At 43.5% G+C, this 17,921-nt stretch overlaps 1 protein-coding gene across 1 annotated transcript in view; it reads right to left on the bottom strand.

Moving 5' to 3' along the window:
* The window catches only part of PUM3 (pumilio RNA binding family member 3), a 170,737-nt gene that overhangs the window by 82,483 nt on the left and 70,333 nt on the right, over nucleotides 1–17,921 (bottom strand). The window contains exon 8 of the mRNA XM_030193819.1: nucleotides 6,342–6,516. Coding sequence (XP_030049679.1) covers nucleotides 6,342–6,516 — 175 coding nt within the window. The remainder of the gene's footprint in view (nucleotides 1–6,341; nucleotides 6,517–17,921) is intronic.

Below are 17,921 nucleotides of genomic sequence, written 5' to 3'. Positions count from 1 at the left end.
ACCAAGTATACTGCACTCATATCTAAATTCTCAGAAACAGCCCTGGCCACTGCCAAAGCCTGCATGAACACCTCAGCCAGCTCTTCTGACCACCTAATACATGCCCAAGCAACATAACTTACAAACCGCCTCTTGCAATGCCACAGCTGAGACTTCAAAGGCTTGTTTTAAAAGAGATTCCATCCAACAATCTAGAGGATCCTTCAACGCTACACTCCCTTTCACTACAATAGTAGTCTTCTTCGTAACTGACAAAATAACGGGATCTACCTTAGGAAGCTTAAACTTGTCCTTCTCTTGAGGCATAACAGAGTGGTTAGGTTCAGTTTTATTACATTTGATTAACCGCCCAAGGAAATAAATCCGTCAGAGCAGAGTACATATAAATAATAAGAACACACAATAACAGAAAAGAACTTCAATTTCATGATAGGATAAAAAGGAAAGTAAAAAATAAAAAAAATTATGTCTGCTACCATGGTTTCAGGTCCCAGCCCCCCATAAACCAACCTAGCTTAACTTGCGAAAGAATAGCTCATGAATCAACACAAAAAAAAATAAGCTTTAAGTAACTTCTTAAAAGCAGGCAAGGGCGCTTCGGAACGGAAAAGTAAGGGAAGCTGGTTCCAAAGCTCCGGACCTAACACACTAAACATGGTTTTCCTATAAGTTGTCAAACAGACTTGGTAGAAGGAAGGCGCCAACAGTAAATGATGTTGCATTGAACGAAGCAAACATGATGGAACATAAGGGACCAGATATTTAGAAAGAAATGCTGGAAGACCTACATAAAGGACCTTATGCCCCAAAAACAAAGTTTTATACAAAACCTGGAAATTAATCGTCAACCAGTGCTCCTCCCATAAAAGCAGTGTCACATTATCACATTTTTGCTTTCCCAATAGCAATTTCACAGCTGTATTTCAGATCAGCTGTAAATGTCTCAGTTCTCTCTGATCAATTTCATGAAACAGAGAATTACAGTAATCCACGTGCGTTAAAACCAAAGCATGCAAAATGATTCAAAGTGCTCCTCTTTCCAACAAATGCTGGATGGAAGAAATCTGTCTCAACGTAAAGAAACACTTCCGAACCACTAACACAATATGCATTTGAAAGGACAAAGTCAGAATCTAACATAACTCCCAGAACTCTCAGGAACTTCTGTATCACAGATGGCTAGAAACCCTGATGGGACAAAGAAGTGACTTCTGTGAAAAAACACTGCCTTAATTTTAGACATATTCAACTGCATCTTCTGCCACTGTAACCAGGCAGCAATTATAACAAGGTGTGAATTTAAACGGGAAAACGCCTCCCTGTCTCCACTATCAAATGTCATCAAGATCTGATTGTCAGCATAAATGTACGGGATCAACCCCAACGACTGAATCAGACCTGCTAAAGGCGCCATAAAGAGATTAAACAGCATTGATGCCAACAATGAACCCTGTGGCACTCCACTGGGAGAGGAGAAAACAGATGAACTCTGCATTCCAGAAAATTCTAAAACACCAACTGCGACGGTAAGACTCAAACCATGCCAACACAGAATCAGTGATCCCTATATCCTGGAGCCTATCTAAGAGTAGGTGATAACCCAACAGGTCAAAGGCCGCCAAGAGGTCTAATGAGAGAAGTAAAAACAACCTTACCCAAACATAAGCTAGCCCTAATACTAGTAACCAACCCCAATAATGCAGTCTCCCTATCAAGAGAGGGCCGAAACATTGTTTGATTGGGGTGCAAGATAGAATGCTCGCTAACATAGGGCTTTAACTAATCTGCCACCAATCTCTGAGCAATTTTAGAAATAAATGGAAGGTGAGCTATAGGTCTATAATTTGAAACTACATCCTTCCATCTGCAGGAGTCCTTAGGATGGGGCCTGACAACTGCTACTTTCCACGCATCGGGAACCAAACTCTAAACTTAACTGAATCTTTCATCAAATAAAAGGAAGAAATAGTGCACCACAATTCTTCACTACCACAGAGGGAACAGGGTCATGGGGAGTAGTTACCATATTACTGCTAAAGCATGTGAAACATCCAAAATAGACAGATCTGAAAAATCAGAAAATCTAGACTCTGAAGGAACCAGCAGGTTCTGAACAGGGGATCTGACTCAACCCCTGATGTAGCGAGATTACCTTACCTGCAAAATAATCTCCCAGAACTTGATCTGTGAGACCTGAGGCATCATTTGACGGATCAGTGGACGCCAAATTGTTTACAATCAGGTACAATCTCCTAGTGTTAGGGGCTTTTGCAATAATCCGAGAATATGATGTCCTTTTTGCTACAAAAATTTGATGCTTATAAAAGACTGAGATTACCTTAAAGCTGGTATGATCACTATCAATTGCTGGTGTAACTAGCAATAACCAATGGTATGAAAATCCTAACTTCTTGGGCCAACGCTTTCAAAATGAAATTGAACAAAGATAAAACTCAATACCTAATCCTCTCTTCCCACTATTCCACATTCAATCCGACTACTCTTATCACTCCTGATGTCACAATTCCTATATCCAACAATCTGAAAGTCCTTGGAGTTACATTGGATAAATACTTATCCCTTGAAGACTACATAACATCCATCACAAAGAAAATGTTCAACAGAATGTGGATGTTGAAATGCGTGAAACCTTATCGCTCCTTGAATACCTTCCCCAGCTTGGTACAATCCACGGTACTCACCCACGCTGATTACTGTAATAGTATCTTCGTTGGTTGTAAGGCCAAACTACGAAAAAACTTCAGACTGCCCAGAACAAGGCAGCTAGACTTATTTATGGGAAGCCTAGATTTGAAAGTGCAACACCCCTCTGTATGAAACTTCATTGGCTCCCTATTAAAGAACGAGTCAACTTTAAGGCCATCACATTAATCCACAAGATTATCCATGGAGTATCACCAAGTTACATGGTCAATCTATTAAACCTTCCGACCAGAAACATGTCTACACCTTCACGATCATACCTTAACCTGCACCTTCCCAATTGCAAAGGACTAAAGTACAAAACCTACCATGCATCTAACTTCCCCTACCTGGGATCCCAACTCTGGAATGCTCTGCCCAGATACATTTGGTCAATCAGTGAATATCTTCCCTTTAAGAAACTATTGAAAACCCATCTATTCAAACAGGTTTACCCGAATGCAATCCATCTATTTTCTGGTTCAACTAATCATTAACAACAACGACTCAGAAAATATCTCCTACCAATCTTTTTACCCTCCATGCTCTTACCAACTTCTCCTTTATCACCCACTTCCTTACCTATCCCTATCCTTTCTCTCACATCTCTTCTATTCCATTTACTCCTTGTTCATTTGTCCTATCACATACCTCCTTTGTTGATTCTGATACTACAGATTGTATTTTCTTGTTACTATGTAAGCCGCATTGAGCCTGAAATGAGTGGGAAAGCACGGGATACAAATGTAATAAATAAATAAATAAATAAATAAATAAATCCAACTTAGATTTCTTCCTTTTAACAGCCTAAACTATCCTGTGAACCAAGGCTCCCTCTTACGCAAAGATTGAGGTGGTAAACAACCCACTTTCAATGGGGCCACCTGATTCAAAACATCCGTGAGAGTCGTATTCCAGACCTCCACCTGATGACGCAAACTAAGAGAAGTAAAGTGTTCTATAAGCAAAAGGAAGAAACTGCCTCAGTGGTGAGGGCTGCCCAATTACAAGTATATTCTGAAGACTGATGAGATAAGTCCAGACTTACCTTAGATCGTACAGTAAAAAGCACCAGTGAATGGTCTTAGTACACCATTGGAAAAAACTCCTGCATAAAAAGTGAGTCTAACCATGGAAAGCCACGCACAAACACAATATCTGGTACTTCCCAGACAGCAGAAATGATTTATCATCAACTGCTTGATGCATAGGAAAAGACTTAAGACTTCTCACTGCCAGCCAAGAGAGGATCTTGCAACATGTGGAAGCATTAGAACAGTCCACTGAGATTTTAAGCCAGCTAACTCTTCGAGATTAAAGAGTTGAATATGGCGTACAGAAGGGTCCTCTCCTAAAGGAACATCTTCCTCTTCTGAGAGATCCTCATCCTCCATATTATGCTGCTGCTCTAAGGAGGTTACTTTGGGAGTTACCAGATTCCAGAGAAGACTCCAAAGCTCTGTCCTCCACATCTTCTATGGGCTCCAGCCTAGGATACTTAGAAGACATCAGCAGATGCCCCTGAAAAAAATGGGATCTTGACATATCTCCTGCTGTATAACCCTCTTCATTCAAAATGCTTTATGCAATAAAATAATAAACTCAGCAGAAAAATCCTGCTCAGAGTCAAGATCCAGAGTGGTGGTTGACTTGCCTGAATAACAGGAATCCTGTCTCAAGGAAACAACAAAGAAGAGTTCATCTCAGGCCAAAAACACAGATTTTGTTTTTATCTGACAATTCAGATTCGATTAATATTCTTCTAGTTGTTCAATGGGACGATACTGAGATGATCCGGAATGCAAATATTTGGATGTTTGGATTCTTCTTTATCTATGAAATCACAAGAGTGCAATTCAGAAGACTTTTTTTTAAATGTTAAAATTGATCAAATGCCTCAATAAAAAAAGCTTTCATATGGTACTGAAGGTTTTAGTTTCTCCTCTTTTAGATTATTGTAGTTCTTTATATTTAGGTCTTCCTAATTACATGTTTCGTGCATTTCAAATGGCACAGAATGTGGCTGCTCATTTGATTGCTGGAGATCACATTATTCCTGTACTTAAAGACCTTCACTGGTTACCTGTACAATAGCGTGTTAAATTTAAAATGGTAAGTTTAATACACAAAGCCGTGAATAATGATGATTCACTTGCCATTTCTACCTCTTTAAGAATCTACCAACACGTTTATGTTCTGTTGATAAATGTTACTGGATGTACCCTTGATCAGACAAACCAGATTGGATGCTTACCACTCTGCTATTTTTTAGTGCTTGTTTATGGAACATCCTGTCTTTCAAAGTAAGATGCAGTAAGTTCAGTAATACGGTTTAGGAAATAGCTCAAGACCCAATGATTTTCTTAGATCTTTTTGTTGTAAATTTTATTATATTTTGTCATTGCTTTCTGATATTGCTTTAATTTTGTTAATTACTTTATGTGTTTTATTGTAACTTGCCTAGAGTGGGAGGATAGAGTGGGCTATAAATATTTTAAATAAATAAATACAGGAACCACATCTAAAACAGCAGTGCTTCCTGCCAAAACCAGGTCTGCAGTAACTGGAGAAATCTCAGAGGAAAGCACTCAGCAGTCCACGGGATCATCACGCTGAAATGCCACCGAGGTTCCCATTCCAATGGCAACCTGTTTCTCCAATCTTTCTTCACACCCCTGATGACAAGTGGATTAAATGCTTGCATTCTGGTGTATTCCACATACAGAACAGCTTTCCTGGTTGCACTGCCATACCAAATACTGTGGCTGTACTGAGTATGGCAACAGGGACCAAAAATGGTCAAGAATGAAGGAAACCCAATGGTTTTCCCCTCTCTCCACACACTGGAGTAGTCTTCTACTTCCACATAAATCAGCCTTGAACAAACTGCAGAATATTGTATAAACGTTTAAGGCTTTTTTTTTCCCTTCACTCTTTACTTGTCTGCTGTGAGATAATAAAATTAGACCAGGCTCTCAAGTTTCCCTTTTTAACAGTAAAACAGGACCGAGCAACAACGATAAGCTTACTCCTTCAGAATGCTAAATTCAGGGTGTGTGGGTAGAGGAGGGTGGGACCTAGGATCCCCAGGTGTTACACGCCTAGGCTGTCAGTATGGCAGTGACAATATTAGCCTTAGCCTCGCTTAGAAGCTGAAGAGGCTGCACAGGCTGGCTGACCTACCACCTATCAGAGATTGAGAAATACTGACTGGCCAAGGGGCTACACAAGGTTCTTAGCTGATGACATCACAGTTCGGTAGTTCTCGGTCTCTACCTGCTGATAGGAGATCACAATTCAACCAGCTGGACTGGTCTGGTGGAATAAGGAATAAACATTTATATAGCATTATATGGTGCAAGCAGTACTATGCAAACAGATGAAAATGACAGTCCCTGATACATGGAATTTACAATCTTGTTCTGAATGAGATCTTACCCCAAAAGGTTTATCAGAAAGGAGTGCTCAGTTATGCCAACATAAAACTCTACAGTGATTCTTCAAGATAAAAAAAAAAACAAAAACAAAGCATTGATGTCCTCTGAAGGTTTGTATATGTCAAACTCCACACATTTTTTGTGGATATGAATTTTTCCATCTAGACCTCAAAAAACAAGAGCAAGGGGTTAGAGCAGTACCTTGTACACTAGGAAAGTGTTTCCATAGAGCTCCTCAGTCAGCATGTTCCTCTGCTCCAAGATGGCCTTGTCGTTGTATGCATACTCCACTACATTGGAGGCCTCAGAATGACGCAGTAACTTTCTCACTTGACCTTTGAAGCTTCTTATTATTTCTGCTACTTGCTGCTTAGTCCTGATTCAGACACAAAAAGAGATGAGGTGGGCAAGGTTAAAAAAAAGGGAGAGTGAAAAAATGCCAGCTTTTCTTCAGATTTTTAACAGACAAATGTATAACTATCAAAAAAATATGGGTATAACTTGCTAAATGTACCAGCATGCCTTGTCTGGAATATAAAGGGAAATGTTAAAACAACTGTTTAATATAATTTTAGATATGACTATGTGAGGGAGTCACTGATGGTGCAGTTCAGCCACCTTACAGCAGATGACGCTAGTCTGCTGAGGTTGGGGCTGTCAGAGGGGCGGGGTTCAGATCAGGCTGCAGTTAAATGCCCTGATGCTGAATAGATTAGGGACCCTGAGTGCAGAGGACTTCAAGGGTATGGTAAGCAGGGAAGAGTACCTAGAAAAAGGCTGGGGAAGAAGAGTGGCCTTAGCAGAGAGTACTAACCTGTAAGTGACAGAAACAGCTATAAATCTGAGGTAGGATAATTTTATCTTACAACCTGGTTGGCAGCATGACTTGAAAAGTCAGGGCCAAGCAGCATCCAGTGTGGAGTACTGAAACTGGAACACTGGGGATTCCAGGAAGAGACAGATGGTTGGGTTGCCTGGTGAAAGGGTGACCAAGTGTGTGACATGGGCCTACAGGAGCAGGCCACAGGAGAGAGAGTTTGAGAATAAGAAGTGACTTTGTATATTTAATGTCCCTGACCTGTGGAGGAAACAGGTTACACATTGTTCTGCCGGTAAATAAATATTTTCCTTTCACCTTTAACCCACGTGGCTGTATTTATGAAGGGAACAAACAAAGTAAACACTGGGCCTTCAGGATTGAGAAAAATGTAGTCCTTTATTTATGATGAAAACCCGACACGGGCCGTGTTTCGGCGTACAAACGCCTGCATCAGGGGTTGTAGATAGTTGAAATAAGAGTGCTGCACTGATTTTGGTTTAACACAAGCAGCATTAGTCTTTTGTGGCTGGTTGTTGTTGATTACTCAACTGATCAATTGACTGACTGACTATCCCACTGATGGAGTGAATGTTGAATGTCTGAAGGGATGGATGTTGAATTAACTGGTAAGAGGATGTGTATTCCAAGAGTGGAGAGGGAGAGAAAGGCTGTGAATGTTTGTGAAACGCCCCCTTTCAGGCGCTTCCTCGGGTCAAGGGTCAGAGCGGGCAGGGAGCTTCCTCAATGGGCAGACCCCTTCGGACCCTTTCACCTCACTGTTGACACGCGGTGCTTCCACCTTAACACAGACTTGGAAGAACTGCAGTTGGACTTTGATGACAGCTTCAGTAGTTGGAGAACAAGGCCAGTGCCAGGCAGACTTCTGTGGTCTAGGCCCTCAGCCAGGTCATGGCTGCTAGACATACGTTGTAGAGGCATACGGTGGGGCTCCAACTCTTCCTTTCCTGAGGCTCTCCAACTACTGAAGGAGTCTGCCCGTTGAGGAAGCTCCCTGCCCGCTCTGACCCTTGACCCGAGGAAGCGCCTGAAAGGGGGCGTTTCACAAACATTCACAGCCTTTCTCTCCCTCTCCACTCTTGGAATACACATCCTCTTACCAGTTAATTCAACATCCATCCAGGTCCACCACATCAAATGCCGGTGTCACAAAGGCTTTGACCTCTTAGGCTTGGTTGTTTTTACGAATCATTCCATTCTCAGCTGGGACAGTAGTCTTCTTTAAGCCCACTACCACCAAAGAATATACCCTGGAATTTCCCCACCTACCTACCAAAATCCCAGATAACCAAAGATATAAATGAAAAGCAGTATCTCCTGATCCAACTAGAACAACAAGAAACAAGAGTAGAGTCCAATATAAATATCCTGCCGTATTCAGGCAAATATGACACCGAGGATATATCTCCAAATGTTGCCCGGGAGGGAAAGGTTAGGACAGCTGTTGTACTTGGTGATTCGATCATTAGGCATATAGATAGCTGGGTGGCTGGTGGACGTGAGGATCGCCTGGTGACTTGCCTGCCTGGTGCGAAGGTGGCGGACCTCACGTGTCACCTAGATAGGATTCTAGATAGTGCTGGGGAGGAGTCCGCTGTCTTGGTACATGTGGGTACCAATGACATAGGAAAATGTGGGAGAGAGGTTCTGGAAGCAAAATTTAGGCTCTTAGGTAGAAAGCTGAAATCCAGATCCTCCAGGGTAGCATTTTCTGAAATGCTACCTGTGCCACGCGCAGGGCCCAAGAGACAGGCAGAGCTCCAGAGTCTCAATGCGTGGATGAGACGATGGTGCAGGGAGGAGGGCTTTAGATTTGTTAGGAACTGGGCAACATTCTGGGGAAGGGGGAGCCTATTCCGAAAGGATGGGCTCCATCTTAACCAGAGTGGGACCAGGCTGCTGGCATCGGCGTTTAAGAAGGAGATAGAGCAGCTTTTAAACTAGAAATGGGGGGAAGGCCGACAGTCGCTCAAAAGAGCATGGTTCGGGATAAGGTATCTTTCAAAGATATCACCATAACAGGGAAGATAGAGTATCCTGATAGTGAGGTTGCAAAAGAGATTGTAGTAGATCGGGTATCTTTAAATAACAATAAAAATCAGACAAAAGATTGCCAATTAATACTGTCAAGTACTAAGCATGATGTACTTAGGAACAACAAACATAGTTTGAAATGTCTATATGCGAATGCCAGGAGCCTAAGAAATAAGATGGGGGAGTTAGAATATATTGCACTAAATGAAAAATTAGATATAATAGGCATCTCTGAGACCTGGTGGAAGGAGGATAACCAGTGGGACACTGTCATACCGGGGTACAAATTATATCGTAGTGATAGGGTGAATCGGATTGGTGGAGGGGTAGCATTGTATATTAACGAGAGCCTTGAATCAAATAGATTGAAAATTCTGCAGGAAGCAAAACACTCCTTGGAATCACTGTGGATTGAAATTCCATGTGCAAAGGGGAAAAGGATAGTGATAGGAGTGTACTACCGTCCGCCTGGCCAGGACGAACAGACGGATGCGGAAATGTTAAAGGAAATCAGGGACGCAAACAAACTGGGCAACACAATAATAATGGGGGATTTCAATTACCCGCATATAGACTGGGGTAATGTAACATCTGTACACGCAAGGGACATAAGATTTCTTGATGAAATCAAGGACAGCTTCATGGAACAGCTAGTTCAGGAGCCGACAAGAGAAGGAAAAATACTAGACTTAGTCCTTAGTGGTGCTCATGATCTAGTGCAGGGGGTAACGATACGATGGCCGCTTGATAACAGTGATCATAATATGATCGGTTTTGATATTGGCATTGAAGGAAGTGAAACTAGGAAATCAAGTACGCTAGCGTTTAACTATAGAAAAGGTGATTACGACAAAATGAGAAAAATGGTGAAAAAAAGACTGAAAGGAGCAGCTCGCAGAGTAAAAAACTTGCATCAGGCGTGGATGCTGTTTAAAAACGCCATCCTGGAGGTTCAGGACAAATATATTCCACGTATTAGAAAAAAGGGAAAAAAGACTAAACGTCAGCCGGCGTGGCTAAACAGTAAGATAAAGGAAATCATTAGAGCCAAAAAACAATCCTTCAGAAAGTGGAGAAGAGAACCAACTGAAAGTAACAGGATAGATCATAAGGAATGCCAAGCCAAATGCAAAGCGGAGATAAGGAGGGCAAAAAAGGACTTTGAGAAGAAATTAGCGTTGGAAGCAAAAATACATACAGTGGGGGAAATAAGTATTTGATCCCTTGCTGATTTTGTAAGTTTGCCCACTGACAAAGACAAGAGCAGCCCATAATTGAAGGGTAGGTTATTGGTAACAGTGAGAGATAGCACATCATAAATTAAATCCGGAAAATCACATTGTGGAAAGTATATGAATTTATTTGCATTCTGCAGAGGGAAATAAGTATTTGATCCCCCACCAACCAGTAAGAGATCTGGCCCCTACAGACCAGGTAGATGCTCCAAATCAACTCGTTACCTGCATGACAGACAGCTGTCGGCAATGGTCACCTGTATGAAAGACACCTGTCCACAGACTCAGTGAATCAGTCAGACTCTAACCTCTACAAAATGGCCAAGAGCAAGGAGCTGTCTAAAGATGTCAGGGACAAGATCATACACCTGCACAAGGCTGGAATGGGCTACAAAACCATCAGTAAGACGCTGGGCGAGAAGGAGACAACTGTTGGTGCCATAGTAAGAAAATGGAAGAAGTACAAAATGACTGTCAATCGACAAAGATCTGGGGCTCCACGCAAAATCTCACCTCGTGGGGTATCCTTGATCATGAGGAAGGTTAGAAATCAGCCTACAACTACAAGGGGGGAACTTGTCAATGATCTCAAGGCAGTTGGGACCACTGTCACCACGAAAACCATTGGTAACACATTACGACATAACGGATTGCAATCCTGCAGTGCCCGCAAGGTCCCCCTGCTCCGGAAGGCACATGTGACGGCCCGTCTGAAGTTTGCCAGTGAACACCTGGATGATGCCGAGAGTGATTGAGAGAAGGTGCTGTGGTCAGATGAGACAAAAATTGAGCTCTTTGGCATGAACTCAACTCGCCGTGTTTGGAGGAAGAGAAATGCTGCCTATGACCCAAAGAACACCGTCCCCACTGTCAAGCATGGAGGTGGAAATGTTATGTTTTGGGGGTGTTTCTCTGCTAAGGGCACAGGACTACTTCACCGCATCAATGGGAGAATGGATGGGGCCATGTACCGTACAATTCTGAGTGACAACCTCCTTCCCTCCGCCAGGGCCTTAAAAATGGGTCGTGGCTGGGTCTTCCAGCACGACAATGACCCAAAACATACAGCCAAGGCAACAAAGGAGTGGCTCAGGAAGAAGCACATTAGGGTCATGGAGTGGCCTAGCCAGTCACCAGACCTTAATCCCATTGAAAACTTATGGAGGGAGCTGAAACTGCGAGTTGCCAAGCGACAGCCCAGAACTCTTAATGATTTAGAGATGATCTGCAAAGAGGAGTGGACCAAAATTCCTCCTGACATGTGTGCAAACCTCATCATCAACTACAGAAGACGTCTGACCGCTGTGCTTGCCAACAAGGGTTTTGCCACCAAGTATTAGGTCTTGTTTGCCAGAGGGATTAAATACTTATTTCCCTCTGCAGAATGCAAATAAATTCATATACTTTCCACAATGTGATTTTCCGGATTTAATTTGTGATGTGCTATCTCTCACTGTTACCAATAACCTACCCTTCAATTATGGGCTGCTCATGTCTTTGTCAGTGGGCAAACTTACAAAATCAGCAAGGGATCAAATACTTATTTCCCCCACTGTAGTAAAAACTTTTTTAGATACATTAAAAGCAGGAAACCGGCCAAAGAGTCGGTTGGGCCGCTGGACGAAAATGGTGTTAAAGGGGCGATCAAGGAGGACAAAGCCGTAGCGGAGAAATTAAACGAATTCTTTGCTTCGGTCTTCACCGAGGAGGATTTGGGGGGGACACCGGTGCCGGAAAGAATATTTGAAGCGGGGGAATCGGAGAAACTAAACAAATTCTCTGTAACCTTGGAGGATGTAATGGGTCAGTTCAGCAAGCTGAAGAGTAGTAAATCACCGGGACCTGATGGTATTCATCCCAGAGTATTAATAGAACTAAAAAATGAACTTGCGGAGCTACTGTTAGAAATATGCAATCTGTCCCTAAAATCGAGTGTAATACCGGAAGACTGGAGGGTAGCCAATGTTACTCCGATTTTTAAGAAGGGTTCCAGAGGAGATCCGGGAAATTATAGACCGGTGAGTCTGACGTCGGTGCCGGGCAAGATGGTGGAGGCTATTATTAAGAATAAAATTGCAGAGCATATACAAAAACATGGACTGATGAGACAAAGTCAGCACGGATTTAGTGAAGGGAAGTCTTGCCTCACCAATCTAATGCATTTTTTTGAGGGGGTAAGCAAACATGTGGACAATGGGGAGCCGGTTGATATTGTATATCTGGATTTTCAGAAGGCGTTTGACAAAGTGCCGCACGAAAGACTCCTGAAGAAATTGCAGAGTCATGGAATCGGAGGTAGGGTATTATTATGGATTAAGAACTGGTTGAAAGATAGGAAGCAGAGAGTAGGATTGCGTGGCCAGTATTCTCAGTGGAGGAGGGTAGTTAGTGGGGTCCCGCAGGGGTCTGTGCTGGGTCCGTTGCTTTTTTTTTTTTTTTTGTTTTTTTTTTGAAAATATCTTTATTGTGTCTTTGGTGTACAATATTGTCAGAAAAAAGTACAACATAAAGTACATAAACATGTCCCTATGAGGGGACTTCCGCTGATACAACAACAAACATATTGATAACCAATACACAGGTATATCACAAGGAAGGCTGCATGACTGTGTCTTGTAAATTTGTAGAACACCTTAGACTTTTTTATGATTAAACTTCCCATCCCTCCCATCCCCCCCTCCCCCCCCCCCCCCCCCTGTTGCCCACTGCTGTTAACCCGACACTTCTAAATCTCCTTGATTTCTGCTTGGAGATGTCTTTCACTCTCTTTACCGTGTATTAGCTTAGGATCCATCAATTAGCCCTCAATTATTCTCTGCCGAGGGATCTATTAGCAAAGTGTCAGCCTCTGGAAATCTACCCCAAATCAGTCGGTATTGCTGCAAACCTGTAGATGCCTGGGGTTGTATTGTCTTCAGTACCCAGCTAGCCATTTCTCTCATTAGACCCATCCACACATTGAGCAGGGGAGGGACATTGTCTATCCAAGACATCAGGATACACTTTTTGACCAGTATGGTGGCCACTATAATGAACTTACATTGGGCCTCATTCAGCCCTTGCTCTCTCAGGTTTATCGAACTACCCATGTATACAACTGAGTAGGACCATTCAATTTCCGCTTGTACCAGACGCTCTATGTGAGTAAGAGCACCCTGCCAGAGCTTATCCAGTTTGGGACATTCCATAAAAGAGTGCAGCAGAGTCCCCACATGCGCCCTACATCTCATACAGTGATCATCTGTCCACAGCCCCAATGCTTTCCCCTTTGCCCTGGAAATGTGAACCCTGTGCAAAATGCGAAATTGTATCTCCTGCAAAGCAGCATTGGGTGTAACTTTGCAAAGCTCTCCAAAGGCCGTCCCTAATTCTTCCTCGGTTACTGTGCCCCCAATTTCTTTACTCCACGTATTTGCTAGTTGTGTCAGGTATGTAGTTTTTCTGTTGTCCCTGATAATCTTATGCCACATAGACAACTTGTTTAAGATAGGTGGCACCTGCATAAGCATTAAATCCAATTTACTAAAGGTGACCGGGCCCCCGTTCTTACGTTCTATTGACAATACATAGTCCCTGGCTTGCAAAAAAGCATAAAACTGGGTATTAGGGAAGTTCCATGCACGCTTGAGCTGCTCGAAAGACGGGAAGGTCTGTTCACCCACCTGACGGAATTCCCCAATGTATCTACACCCCCTTGCTTTCCAAGATTGAAATACCGTGTTTCCAAGACCTGCTGGGAAGTCTGGGTTCCCCGTCAACGTGACAAAAGGACTCACTCCTCCCCTAGTGCCGCCAAGCTCTTTCCACCATTTCCAGGCCCTCCGCAATGCGAGCAAGTATGGACTGATTTTTACCTTGCCAAGACCACTAGTCTGAGCCTTGTCTATAAGTACGAATGGATCTAGAGGAGCACACCAACTCTCCCAAAAATCATCCGGGGAGAAAGTCGATCCCCCGGAATGTAACTCATGTATCCAGCGCATCAGTGCTGCCACGTTGTACGCTCTAAGGTCGGGGAGCCGGAGGCCCCCCTGTGTTTTATCTAGCACTAATTTAGCAAATGAGATCCTGGGTCTTTTCGCGTGCCAAATGAATGAAGTAATTATGCTGCGATATTGGCCCTCTTCCCTTTTACAGATCCATAATGGCACCATCTGTAGGGGATACAATATTTTCGGTAGCAGGACCATTTTTACTAGAGCCACTCGCCCCATAAAACTGACTGGAAGGTCTTTCCATTTGTTGCATAACTTTTTAATGGCTTCCAGCCTTTCCACTACATTTTTTTGTACACCCAGTCTACCCTTGCACTTAAGTATACTCCCAGGTATTTGATCCCTTCACTGGCCCATCCCAACGGAAAGTCTGACATCTGAACACATGCACAGGGATTACTAATTGGAAGTGCCTCCGACTTCCCAAAGTTAATGCACAAACCCGAAAATTGGCCAAACTGTTTAATAAGGTCCATCACTTGGAAGATACCTGTGGATGCATCGTCCACCAGTAACAGCATGTCGTCAGCGAACATATTTATGCGGTATTCCCGACCTCCTACCTGAACCCCTTTCAAAGTCGGCTCTTGTCTGATTTTTGCCGCTAATGGCTCGAGGGTGAGGATAAACAGAAGAGGCGACAAGGGGCACCCCTGTCTGGTGCCTCCCCCCAAGCGCACCACCGGAGTCAGCATATCATTTATTATAATTTGGGCAGTGGGATTGCTATATAATGCCTGAACCCACTCCAGGAACTCGCCTGTAATACCAAATTTGCGGAGTACCCAAAATAGGTATTCCCACACTACTTTGTCGAAAGCCTTTTCGGCATCTAGGCTTGCCATGATCTTGTCCCCTGCTATTTTCCTGCCCTCCAACAGAATGCGGCTGACCTTCAGTATGTTGGCTGAAGCGAATCTGCCCTTTACAAAGCCCACTTGGTCTTGGTGCACTAGATGTGGGACCACTGCGCCCAGACGCGCTGCTAAGACTGCCGCCAAGATCTTAATGTCCTGGTTCAGCAGGGATATAGGGCGGTAAGAACCTACAAGCTCCACATCTTTACCGGGTTTTGGTAGTACCGTGATATGTACATGGTTCAGAACCGTACCCATATCACCAGAGTCACGTACCTCCTCACACATAGCCACAAATGATGGGACTAACTCACCCTGCAGAATTTTATAGAACTCTGTTCCCAGGCCATCAGGTCCAGGGGCCTTTGCCAGTTTCAATTGTTTTATGACCTTCAGTACCTCCTGCCCCTCAATTGGTCTATTCAAACTAGCCACCTGAGTCTCAACAAGGGATGGCAATCTCAACCCTGCAAAAAAACTCTCACAACTGGTCTCTGAAAACGATCCCTTTGCATAGAGTGAGGAGTAAAATTGAACAAATTCTTGTTGAATCTCTGTCCTCCCCGTTTGAATTTTGCCTTGTCTATCCTTAATTTTTCCTATGAAACTTTTCCCACTTCTTTGCCGCACCAGGGTTGCTAGCAGTTTCCCCGTTTTGTTGCCCCATCTGTGCATGCGGTATTTATATAGACGGATATCGTACAATGCTCTAGCATCTAGCGCTGTCTGTAATCTCTTTCTTGCTGCTGCGTATTCCAACCTTTTTACTTCTGAGGGCGCGAGGACGAGCTCCCTCCTTGCTCCCTGCACCTGGGCTATAAGTGCGTGAAGCTCCCCATCCCTTTTCCTATTGAGTGCAGCGGTGTACGCCAATATCTTTCCGCGGATTACTGCCTTTGCCGCTTCCCAAAAGACTCTATCATTTACTGGCTGCTTTGAATTGTCTTCTACATATTCTTTCCACACCTGCTTTAAATATTTGCAGAAGGCCTGGTCCTGGTACAGTGCCGGGTTCATTCGCCAACGGTTCATCTTTTCCTTTCCACCCCACCTCAGTTGGACCCATACTGGGGCATGATCAGATACGACCGCCTCGCCAATGTCTGCTTTCTCAGTCAATCTCACTAAAGACTGACTTATCAGCACATAGTCAAGGCGTGCATGGACTCCGTGAGGGTGAGAAAAAAAAGTAAACTCCCTCTCTTCTAGGTGTAATAATCTCCAAATGTCAATTACTCCCACTTCATTGATAAGAAAGTTCACCCCCCTCCCCTCATGGTCTTTGCTGACTATCTTGGCTGGTTTCCTGTCTATCGAGGGGTCACTGGTTATATTGAAGTCTCCCCCTAGTATAAATGGGTAGTTGTCAAAGGTGGTGAGCTTTGCAGCTAATAGGGTAAAGAACTTCTGTGAATATATATTAGGTGCATATATGCTGCATATAGCTACTTTCTGTCCCTGCAAAAGGCCTGCTATAATTACGTACCGGCCCTCCGGATCTTGATATAATCTGTGCAGCTCAAAAGCCAAGTTCTTTTTTAAAAGGATTGCCACCCCTCTCTGCCTATTATTGTAGGAGGCGTAGTATACTTCCCCCACCCAATCTCTACGTAATTTGATATGTTCAGCGTTCCCCAAGTGTGTTTCCTGCAGTAAGGCGATGTCAGCTTGTTGTTTCCGTAATGTCTGTAAAATTTTAAAGCGCTTGACTGGTGAGTGGACTCCGTCCACATTTAGTGATATCACTCTCAAACTAGCCATATAAAAGCAATCTCCATAGCCAAATGTTTTCAGTAAATATCATGAGATTCATACCAAGGGGGCCTCCCAGCCAAACCCCCCAGGAAGTTCTTGTACCAGCATACAGTATGTTAGTTAGCTTCTTCATTTGTGTAGTGAGCAACTTCTTCCCCAATCCCTCCCCCCTTCTCTTCACTCCCTGCCCCCCTCCCCTGGAAGGATACCCCCCCTTGCCTTCCAAGCTCTCCCGCCCAGTCATCACATTCATTCTCCCCTCCACACACAACCAGCACTTCACATCATTCATCCCCCTAACACTAACTCTCCCCGTTCCCTTGAGCTTACCCTCCCCCCCTACAAGTGAATCTCTTATAACCTTCTTTGAGTCTGTCCTAATTCTACTCCATGATGCCCTGCCTGTATCATGCGGTACATTGTTAAACGTAATGCCTTTAAACTTTAGTCTCTTAACAGAGACCATTTAGCAGGCCACCCACTAAAGGAGCTTATAACATTTGGAACATGTTAACCATAGCATGTAAAACGTAAACATAACTAAACTCGTACAGATAATCAATTGCAAATTACAGATTACAAATTGAGGGGCTCACATTCTTTGCAGGCCATATCTGAGTGTGAAATACTTCAGGCACTACCACTTTTCTCGTCTCGTGCCCCACAGCTTGGGCAAAGTGAGATATAGTAAAAACTTTGAGGAGGCTCTCTTTGTTGCCAGACCGTGAAGGGTGTCAGCTCGTTGCTGAGCATGATCCTTCTCCTCCCATCTCCACGTGCATCCATCTCTAGCAGGCAGCTTTTATTAATCTGATCCATCAGCCTGCAAAAGTCCAACACATGTCGAGAGCCTCCTTCCCCTTGCTGAACTTGCTGTGGGGCTCTGCCCATTGTCAACTGACATTTGCCATCAGTGCTGCGGCCATATCTTCTGTGTCTCAGAATTTTTGAAATAAGAAAATTGGTAACTGTACACTGAAAAACATGCTTTCAAAGCTGCATACGTTCCACATAGTTCTCCAAGTCTTTAGGTTCTGTGAAGAAAAGTACCTTGTTATCCTGCATGA

Source organism: Microcaecilia unicolor, chromosome 2 (genome assembly GCF_901765095.1).
Source record: "Microcaecilia unicolor chromosome 2, aMicUni1.1, whole genome shotgun sequence".
In the NCBI taxonomy this organism is placed as follows: Eukaryota; Metazoa; Chordata; class Amphibia; order Gymnophiona; family Siphonopidae; genus Microcaecilia; species Microcaecilia unicolor.
Note: the sequence above shows the minus strand (reverse complement) of the source record. Positions and strands in the feature narration are given on the sequence as shown.